Consider the following 10,175-nt stretch of genomic DNA (forward strand, 5'->3'; position numbering starts at 1 on the left):
GTTTTCTGTCCCATCAGTCGAAAGCTGTTCCAGAACGTCCAGGATTTTAGCATAATGTTTCTTAATCACATTAATTGCAGCATGTTTGGCACTCCAGCGAGTCTCGATCAACATTTTCACGTCTTGATTAGTCAAAGCAGTTAAAACAGCCCAACGACGAGGCGATAACGGTAAAAATACAAAGACACGTTCTAATGTACCCAAAAAAATGACGGAATGGATGGAGACTGATGCAGCATGTACCTACACCAACCAAGTTCAGTGAATGATTTATGCATGCAAAAAATTGGGCCTTCAGATTCTCCGCTCAGAGTGTTTGAATCCACTGTGAACACCAGCCATTACCGCAACGTTATCATGCGCTTGTCCTCTGCAGTTTTGTATATCTAGTTCATCTGCTTTAATCTTATACACAATTAGTTCCGTAAGTTGCTCAGCTTTTTTCCCTTTGCTTCTATAAAGTCGACGAAAAACTTCACTACTTCAACTTTGTCTCCGTCAATACTTAGATATCGTAGTATTTGGCTAACCTCATCCTCCACTTTCATTAAGCGATTCACGATGTCCATGTAGGACTAAATTTTGCTTCGCCAAAAACCGAATTAAATCAAACAACCTTTTCAAAATACCCTTCCATTTCTTTTTTAGCGCATTTCCACAAAAATAAAAAAAAAATGCGCTATTGTGGCCACTTTGTCCGTCCGTCCGTCCGCTAACTTTGCGACGCTACTAGTTTTTTATCTTAAGAGCTATTGTTCTACTTTTTTCGCTATTTGGTTCGTTATGGTGTCGAGTCTTGTACCAAGGAAGGAATTTTTTCTGTACCGCTTACAAAAAAAGTTATTGTAAAAAAAACAAAAAACCGTTTTTTACATGTTCCATAATTTTACACTTTTGCCGTTTATTAACGATCCTAGAGATCGTTTATAATTTTGCATTGCTATCTGTCGCCTGCCGGTTGGTCTCTCCGTCTGTTCCTTTGTCTGTCTGTCCATCTATCTGTCCGTGTGAACGATAACTTTGTTTAGAAATGTTCGATCGCTTTTACATCTCCGTTAGTTATGAACTGAATTGCATGAAATTCAATATGGGCATAGATTTAGCCATATAATACGCAATGCCAAAAGTTGAATCGAATCGATTCAAAATTCACAGTGCCCTTTTCGCATCTCGACCATTTATAAACCGAATTGCAAACTTTTTTACTTATAAAAGTATTTGAATGAAATTTGATACATAGGCACTTGGAATAAAGGAAAATCAAACGCCAATTTCAAAATTTGGTTTTGCGCATGCGCAGTGCCAACTTTTTTATTTATGGAAGAATTTAAACGAAATTTGATACATAGGCACTTGGGATAAAGGAAAATCAAACGCCAATTTCAAAATTTGGTTTTGCGCATGCGCAGTGCCAACTTTTTTATTTATGGAAGAATTTAAACGAAATTTGATACATAGGCACTTGGGATAAAGGAAAATCAAACGCCAATTTCAAAATTTGGTTTTGCGCATGCGCAGTGCCAACTTTTTTATTTATGGAAGAATTTAAACGAAATTTGATACATAGGCACTTGGAATAAAGGAAAATCTAACGCCAGTTTCAAAATTTGGTTTTGCGCATGCGCAGTGCCAACTTTTTTATTTATGGAAGAATTTAAACGAAATTTGATACATAGGCACTTGGGATAAAGGAAAATCAAACGCCAATTTCAAAATTTGGTTTTGCGCATGCGCAGTGCCAACTTTTTTTATTTATGGAAGAATTTAAACGAAATTTGATACATAAGCACTTCGAATAAAGGAAAATCAAACGCCAATTTCAAAATTTGGTTTTGCGCATGCGCAGTGCCAACTTTTTTATTTATGGAAGAATTTAAATGAAATTGTGATACATAGGCACTTGGAATAAAGGAAAATCTAGCGCCAGTTTCAAAATTTTATTTTGCGCATGCGCCGTGCCAACTTTTTTATCTATGGAACTATTTAAGTGAAATTTGATACTTAGGCGCTTGGAACAAAGGAAAATCTTAGTTTATTAGTTAGTTATAGTAAATTAGTTTTAAAATTTAGGTTTGCGCATGCGCAGTTCCAACTTTCTTATTTAGAAAAGCATTGAAATGAAATTCTTCTCATAAACTGAAATTGAAGTAGCACGTCAACAATGGATTGCCCATGTGCAACGCTATCTTTCATATTTGTGGCCGGATTTTTACGATTTTAACAGAAGTTGCATCTTACAAATGGGAAATGAATGCAAGTGGAAATGCGCTTTATGTAAATCGTTTACGATTACTTTTTAACTTGTTTTTCTTTGCGGACAATTTTCAGCTCCTGGTTGATCCTTCTTTCTTTCGTTTTCCAATATAAGCTAAAACCGCCTTTGGTGTTAAATCCTGAACTAGGTCTTCATCGGAGAAAATAGTGGGCAGCAAAAGCAGAATAGAAACACTTTCGGGTGCGAGTACACCATCCACGACCGTAGGATTATTTCAGCATTTGATAGTTCGCGATAATAGAGCTAGTCATGGGTTAATTTTCTCGTTTCTCCTTTAGCTGAGGTGCCTGAAGGACCGACTTCTGCGAATTCACTATGTAAGTACCGAACAGCAGCTGAGCGTTGTTTCACTAGGACCGTCCTAAGACGATCCGTTATCGCATCCGGTCATCCACCCGCATCCTTGAAATCGGTATGAGGTCTACAGGTCAGCCTGACACCTGTGCAGCTGACTGAACACTTACCTACTTGTCGAGGGGACTGGGCAAATAAGTTTAATACAGTATATACAGTATGTAGGTTTATAGGTTTGTAGGTTGGTAGGTTTTTAGGTTTACAGGTCTACAGGTTTACAGGTTTGCAGGATTACAGGTTCGCAGGTTTACAGGTTTATAGGCTTATAGGTTTATCGGTTTATAGGTTTACATACAGGGCCGGATTAATGCATAAGCAAACTAAGCACGTGCTTAGGGCACCAGTCAAATTAGGGCACCATCAGCCAAAAAATAATGAGAAAATGAGAAAAAAATAAAAAAGAAAGAATTAATTTTAATTTTTGAAAAAAACCTTAAATAAATAATTTATTAAAGCAATATTAAATACTGTTGGTTTAAACAAGTATGTTTGAATCACGGTATAAGATAGTAAGGTAGTCCAACAAGCGCGACATCCGTGTCTCCATCGATGCGACGGTCACTGTGCGACAGAGACAACATGAAGCGAGCGCAGTCCATTGCACTCGCTCTCACGGATTCCGCATAAGAAAGTTTCCAGGGCATCATACATGATCTGTAGGATTAATTCCCACAAAGAAATGCTTCGGCGAAAGTGTGATCATACAGTGTTTTTTTATAGTAGAGTAGAATACAGATGCAATTTAACCACATAAAAGTTTATTTACCACTAAAAAACATTAAACAACACAAACACAATATTTATAGGTACATAGAAATCTACATACAGGGTGACAATTTGAAAACTTACCACCCCCCATATCTTAGTAAATAAACGAGATATTAAAAAAAATCAAAATCCGTTTCGGTAATTTGGAGGGGGAATCACAATGACATAGTTGGCGACGCACCCCCTCCAACCCCCTGCGCCCCAGCCACCCCAACTTTTAAATCTTAAATAGTGACCCCCCATGTGTGATACGTCGTTGGAAAGCTCTGAAAAAATGCTTTCCAACCATACCAAATAGCATTACATTTAGGTTAGTAATTATCGTGCAAATCAAAAAATAAACATGGAAAATCGTATTTAACTTGAACTTCCAAAGCCGACTCGACAGCAACTCATTTTTGATCGCCAGTTATAATCTATTCTCAAACTCTTGTCGAACCTTTCCTATGTTGGTTTTGCAATTTTTCGACATTTTTGAATTATTCTCTCTCTTAGTTCGTCTAATGTTCGCCGGTTGCGTTTTAAATACGACAGATTTCAAATGTATCATATTAGTTTATTTTTTGATTTGCACGATAATTACTAACCTAAATGTAATGCTATTTGGTATGGTTGGAAAGCATTTTTTCAGAGCTTTCCAACGACGTATCACACATGGGGGGTCACTATTTAAGATTTAAAAGTTGGGGTGGCTGGGGCGCAGGGGGTTGGAGGGGGTGCGTCGCCAACTATGTCATTGTGATTCCCCCTCCGAATTACCGAAACGGATTTTGATTTTTTTAAATATCTCGTTTATTTACTAAGATATGGGGGGTGGTAAATTTTCAAATTGTCACCCTGATGTATTTGAAGTCGCAATTCTTTTTTCTTTTCCGCTGATTGCCGCTTGTACCCCATTTCTTCCTGTTGGCAATATTGTTTGATTCTCATTATTGCATAAAAATATATGGTTTGTGCAACAATATCGTCCTTATGCTCGCTACAATTAAAAGTAAAGGATAATCCTTGCTTGTCAACTTCGTCTATAATGAATGGCTTCGAAAACGTCCACAGATGTTATGTGTTTCATTTCATACAGATGTCCTCCAATAATCCAATTTTCTTAAAAAGTGAAACATACTTGTTTCTGGACGACATAAAAATCCTTTAGATTCCAATTCGGTTACTCAGCTTCTTCCATCGGAATTAAAGCTTCTTTGAAATACAAATTTTCTCAGCACGTATTGCATCGGTTTAATTTAAACAGTTTTTTGCTAATAAAACCTGCTAGAAAATATACACTAAGATCTCCTACAGACCTACACCATCAAACAAGTCCGAACAATCTTCCTGTTCCAACAAATTGTCCAACTTTTCCTTAATCAAATTTAGGTGCTTCTGACGCCCATCGTCGATAAACAAATTTTTAAAATCGTCAAGAGAAATTGTTGGAGTCAGTTTTTTTTCAATAGGCAGGCAGTTTCCGTATGCTGGTGGTTTCAAAATACTATATAAAGAAAGTAAACGGTATAACTGGAGAAACGAATAAAGTGTAGGGTGGTCATTAGCACCTCCAGCTTGGCGAATAGTACCAAAAACCGCTGAAAATGATACCTTAGTTAAAAAATAAAATTTAAGGCCCTAAGATTCTGCAAATAAAATACAATTTTTATTAAACGAGCATGCAGCAAATAAAACATTCGTAAGCACAAAATGTTTAGCGCAAACATGATCTTTTGTGGTTAACTGTTTGTCTTTTCGCGGGATAATTTTACTCCACTTTTCTAACTTGCTTTCCGGGATTTTAAAAAGCGATACCTTTTCTGCATTGCTTTCGTAGCCTGCGTTACAATTAGGTACGCAACATCTCCTTCCCATTATTGGCACATAAACGAATAGATACACCTACACCACAAAACGGACAGCACCTTTACAACCCAATACTACTGCAAACCCGTGAGTACGACAGAGATGGCTATGGCCGGCCTCAAGCTTTCTTTGTCGTGCAGCAAGCGTTGCATGATCGGGGACAACCATCTCCGCCTGAATCGACAGTCGTCGGATCACCTCTTATTCTTACACCGTGGTTTAAATATATTAATAATTTCGAAATAATGCAAAATATACTGTAATATATCTTCCACTACTTACCCTGTATATATGTGTTACACCTAAGTTTACTTGTTCTTAGGTTGGCACGGCTGATATACAAAATGGCCGAGTTGTAAACATTACGCTATTATTGTTAATATTGAAATTAAAACTTAAGTTGGATTCCTCTAAGCCTAACTTATTTACAACAACTGGCGCAGTCGGTCGATGAAGTTGATGGGTATATTCGTGTGTTCATTCGTGCATACGTGTTACCATGGAAGGAATGGAAGCTATGCAGCTCGCGATGACTCGCATGGCCGAAGCCATTGCGGCACTAGCTCAGAATCAACATCAGCCTAACCAGAATCTGCAATCTGAGGAGCCCTTACAGCGACCTCAAGGTATTCCAAATTTTCCCCGATATACAGAGGGCGAAAATATTGAAGATTTTTGCAGTCAATTTGAATGACTCGCTTCAATACACGATTACAATGAAGCCCGACAAAAGGCCTCATTTCTGGCTCTACTACCCACTACAACGTATCAACTACTCAAAAACTTGATCTTTCCGGAGACAGTAGCTACGCGGTCATATGCGCAGATTAAGACTACACTCATTGGGCACATGCGGCGGCGGGCCTTTGCGAATTCCTTCAAGACACGCTCTGTGCTCTCGTCGACAAAGGGAAGGAGAAAGCATTCCTGAATACTTAACGTCGTTACGAGCGTTAGCGATTCCATGCGGATATGATGCTAATACACTAGCAGAAGTCCTTAAAGACATTTTCGTTGCTGGAATCCGTGCGAAATCGATACTCGATCAGGTATTTACAATGCCTGACACCTCTACACTAGAAGAGCTTTATGCAAAAGCTGTGGCAATAGAGAGAGCAGAAGCAAGTTCAATGCAAATGCTAGCTGATAGTAAAATGACATCTACAGTCAATAAAGTTACTAAAGTGAACACTCAACAGCCACAAAAATCCAAGCAACCTACGACGACTAAATCTGATAAACCAACGTGTTTCCAGTGCGGAAAAATTGGTCACAAAAGTCCAGAATGCAGAATAGACAAGTCCAAACTGAAATGTACAAGTTGTGAACGTTCTGGTCATGTAGCAACTGTATGCAGACAGAAGAAGGAGGAAATTCACCACATTGATGGAGAAGGTGCACCTTGGACTGCTACAATTGACGTGCAAGAAGCCGCTTGAGTTCGAGCTCGATACAGGGTGCGAGTACACTATTGTTCCTGTCAGTGTGTTCCAGACCTTACGTACTGATCTCAAAAAAAGTGACAAGCTGTTCCAACCGTACGGTACCTCTGCTACGATACCAGCGTTGGGCATGTCGACCGTGAAAGTGCGCTACAAGCATAAAAAGTTACATTTGGACATCTACGTTGTTCAAGATCCAGCAGTGTCAATTCTGGGTGGAGAATGGTTGCACAAGTTGGGCATCTACATCCCTGTGAATCACGTTTATCAAGTCAAAGCTGGTCAACAGTATATGAAAGACTTAGAAAGTGAATTTCAAGATGTTTTTGCAGAAGGGATTGGTTGTGCACATAAGTCAGTGTCAATCAAATTCAAAGATAATGCTAAACCAGTGTTCATGAAACATCGATCAGTGCCATATGCGTTAAAGGACAAGATCGAAACTGAATTGGACAGAATGGTGAAAGATGGAATTCTAATGCCAGTTGAACACAGTCAGTGGGCTACACCAATTGTACCTGTCGTGACGAAAGACTCGGTGCGAATTACCGCCGACTACTCGTGTACAGTGAACCCACAGTTGGAAGTTCCGTCATACCCATTGCCGAAAATCGAGGAACAATTGGCTAAAATCTCTAATGGTCGATTATTTTGCAAACTCGATATTACAAAGGCATATTGGTGTCTTCCAGTAGATGAAGCGTCGGCAGCTGCGCTGACCATCAACACTCATAAAGGTTTGTTTCGTCCCACACGTTTGATGTTTGGATGTGCTTCAGCCCCGGTCATATGGACCAAATTCATTGAAGAAGTGATCTCTGGAATAGAGGGTCTCGGAGGTTATTTCGATGACTTAGTGGTGTCTGCTAATGACGTCATTACTCTGAAATCACGCCTATCAGAAGTTTTACGACGCTTGCAAGCCAACGGTCTACGCCTGAACTTGCAGAAGTGTTCTTTCTTCGTGGACTCTGTCACATACCTGGGACATGAAATATCAGCAGCTGGCATCCGTCCTGCTAAAGATGGATTACAGGCCATTCAAGAGCTGCCACCACCTGCAAATGAGAGTGAATTGAAGAAGTTCCTGGGAATGGTGTCGTTCTATTCAAAATTCGTTCCTGGTATGGCCTCTACAGTCGCTCCATTAGTCGCTCCATTATACAATGCAACGAAGCAAGCAGTTCCTTGGAAATGGACACGTGAATGTGCTACAGCATTTCAAACGTTGAAGCAGCAGTTAACTTCGGACCATGTGTTAGTGTCATACAACCCACAGCTTCCGATTGTGCTTAGCTGCGATGCCAGTCCTGAAGGCTTAGAAGCTGTTCTCGCTCACCAGTATCCAGATGGTTCCGATCGTCTAATTTTATACATCCACAGAAAGTTGGACAATTGTCAAGTGAAATACTCACAAATTGATAAGGAATCATTGGCCATCAAATGGGCCGTTGAAAAGCTGAATATCTATCTTGTGGGCAGGCAATTCACTCTCATAACTGACCATGCCCCACTTATTCACATATTCGGCGTACGCAGAAAGAAATTACCAACTTTGTGTGCTACTAGATTGTTACACTACGCAATCTTTCTACAAGATTTTTCATTCACCATCAAATATCGCAAATCTGAAGAGCACGGCAACGCTGATTTCCTGAGTCGTTTACCACAACACTCGTCAGATTTACGTCAGGCTCCTACCTCAGATGATCCAGATGATCTAGTACAGCTTCACCACATCTCACTACTGCCGATGACTCACCAATCCATTGCGCAGCATACTCAGCGAGACATTCAATGGCGTGAGTGGCTACAGAAACTCCGCTCGGGCGAGACACTTGGTGAAAATGAAGATGGACTCTACTCATTGCAGTCGGGTTGTGTCATGAGGGGCTTGCGTACCTACATACCTAGTGCCTGTCGCCCTGCTGTGCTTGAAGAACTTCATACGGGACATCTAGGAATTTCGAAAACGAAGGCGTTGGCGCGAGGCTATGCATTTTGGCCTAAAATGCAAAATGCATGCAGACATTGAACATTTGTGCCGAAATTGTCACGCATGCAGCCTGCATAAGGGCCGCTCACCTTCATTGCAAACTCATTATTGGGAACACCCCAAGGAACCGTGGGAATGCATACATGACGATTTTGCGTTTTATGGTAAGAACACTTATCTCATAATTGTTGATGCCCATTCAAAATAGCCTGAGATAAAAATTGTACCAAACATGCTTGCGTCTACAGTGATAAATGTATTGGACGATTTGTTCGCGTCATACGGACTACCCTCGTACCTAGTTACGGACAATCAATCTACATTTGTGAGTGCCGTGATACAAGAATTTCTACAGAAACGTGGCATTAAGCATAGGACTATCGCACCGTACCATTGCGCCACCAATGGACTTGCAGAGCGGATGGTATCAGCAATGAAACTGTGCCTGCGTACGCTCAACCTCAATGAGGGTAATGCTCCAGAGAAATTACGTACATTCCTAGCAGCATACCGGCGTGCCCCACATCCTACTACGGGCGTAAGTCCAGCAATGGCGTTCCTTAAACGCAAAGTGAATACGCCACTAAGTTTACTGACAAATCCCAGTGTATCCCCTACAATTGAGAAACGCGCTCAATTGTCGTACGAATACCATGACCCAGTCTTTCCTGAGGGATCTAAAGTCGCAGTCAAGGACGGACCCTTACGTAAATGGAAGTTGGGATACGTGATATCAAGAGATGGGGAACTCTCCTATACAGTGATGGTGGATGGCGAACTAAATCGCAAACATGTGGACCAACTCAAGAAGGTGGGACAAGATGTGCCAATGACTCTAGCAGTAACGCCGTCTATTACTCCTGCGATTCCGGTTCCTGTTGCGACGCCTGCAGCATCCGGTCCTGCTCAATCTCCGCCGGACCAGCCTGAGCAGTCAACTCCAGTGCGGACGGGTATTGCTGAAACTCCGCGGGCTCCTGTGTCAGATCGACCGCCTCCAAGCTTCGCAGCTCAGTCTACTCCGCCTCGGTCGGCTCGTGAGAAGCGCATCCGCCGTCCAGTTATTCGCTACTCTCCTTAGTTTTTTTTTTGCTTTCTATGAGGGAAGGGATGTAATATATCTTCTACTACTTACCCTGTATGTATGTGTTACACCTAAGTTTACTTGTTCTTAGGTTGGTACGGCTGATATACAAAATGGCCGAGTTGTAAACATTACGCTATTATTGTTAATATTGAAATTAAAACTTAAGTTGGATTCCTCTAAGCCTAACTTATTTACAACATATACACTTTGGCAAATATTACTTACTGACAAATCAAAATATGCTGGCCTCCAACCCTAACCGGTAACATGAGTTTTCCGAAATACGGGCCTCGCACTGACGACTTTTCTAAAAGTCTCGGGAACACTTAAGCAACTAAATTGTCACCCGAGAACAAGGAGGCATAGAAATCTACGTCAATGTGAAATACATGCACTGACACTCGA

General features: G+C 40.7%; 2 protein-coding genes across 2 annotated transcripts; both read left to right on the forward strand.

Moving 5' to 3' along the window:
- Nucleotides 1-5,744: 5,744 nt before the first annotated feature.
- LOC116163987 (uncharacterized protein K02A2.6-like) lies at nt 5,745-8,722 on the forward strand. The gene is made up of 3 exons (XM_031478114.1): nt 5,745-5,871; nt 6,603-7,424; nt 7,467-8,722. Exons 1-3 carry the CDS (start codon nt 5,745-5,747, stop codon nt 8,720-8,722), a joined length of 2,205 nt encoding a protein of 734 aa, XP_031333974.1.
- A 193-nt stretch (nt 8,723-8,915) lies between these two features.
- LOC116163989 (uncharacterized protein K02A2.6-like) lies at nt 8,916-9,764 on the forward strand. The gene has a single exon (XM_031478115.1). The coding sequence runs from the start codon at nt 8,916-8,918 to the stop codon at nt 9,762-9,764; it is 849 nt and encodes a 282-aa protein (XP_031333975.1).
- Nucleotides 9,765-10,175: the final 411 nt, after the last annotated feature.

The sequence above is a fragment of the Photinus pyralis genome, unplaced genomic scaffold (assembly GCF_008802855.1).
Source record: "Photinus pyralis isolate 1611_PpyrPB1 unplaced genomic scaffold, Ppyr1.3 Ppyr1.4_LG2, whole genome shotgun sequence".
In the NCBI taxonomy this organism is placed as follows: Eukaryota; Metazoa; Arthropoda; class Insecta; order Coleoptera; family Lampyridae; genus Photinus; species Photinus pyralis.

Bases quoted from the DNA above. Each gene is read 5' to 3' on its own strand.
- LOC116163987 (XM_031478114.1), top strand. From the start codon at position 5,745: ATGGAAGGAATGGAAGCTATGCAGCTCGCGATGACTCGCATGGCCGAA. The intron at 5,872-6,602 runs GTATTCCAAATT...AACTGTATGCAG, and splicing joins GCCCTTACAGCGACCTCAAG to ACAGAAGAAGGAGGAAATTC. The intron at 7,425-7,466 runs GTTTGTTTCGTC...GATGTGCTTCAG, and splicing joins GACCATCAACACTCATAAAG to CCCCGGTCATATGGACCAAA.
- LOC116163989 (XM_031478115.1), top strand. From the start codon at position 8,916: ATGCTTGCGTCTACAGTGATAAATGTATTGGACGATTTGTTCGCGTCA.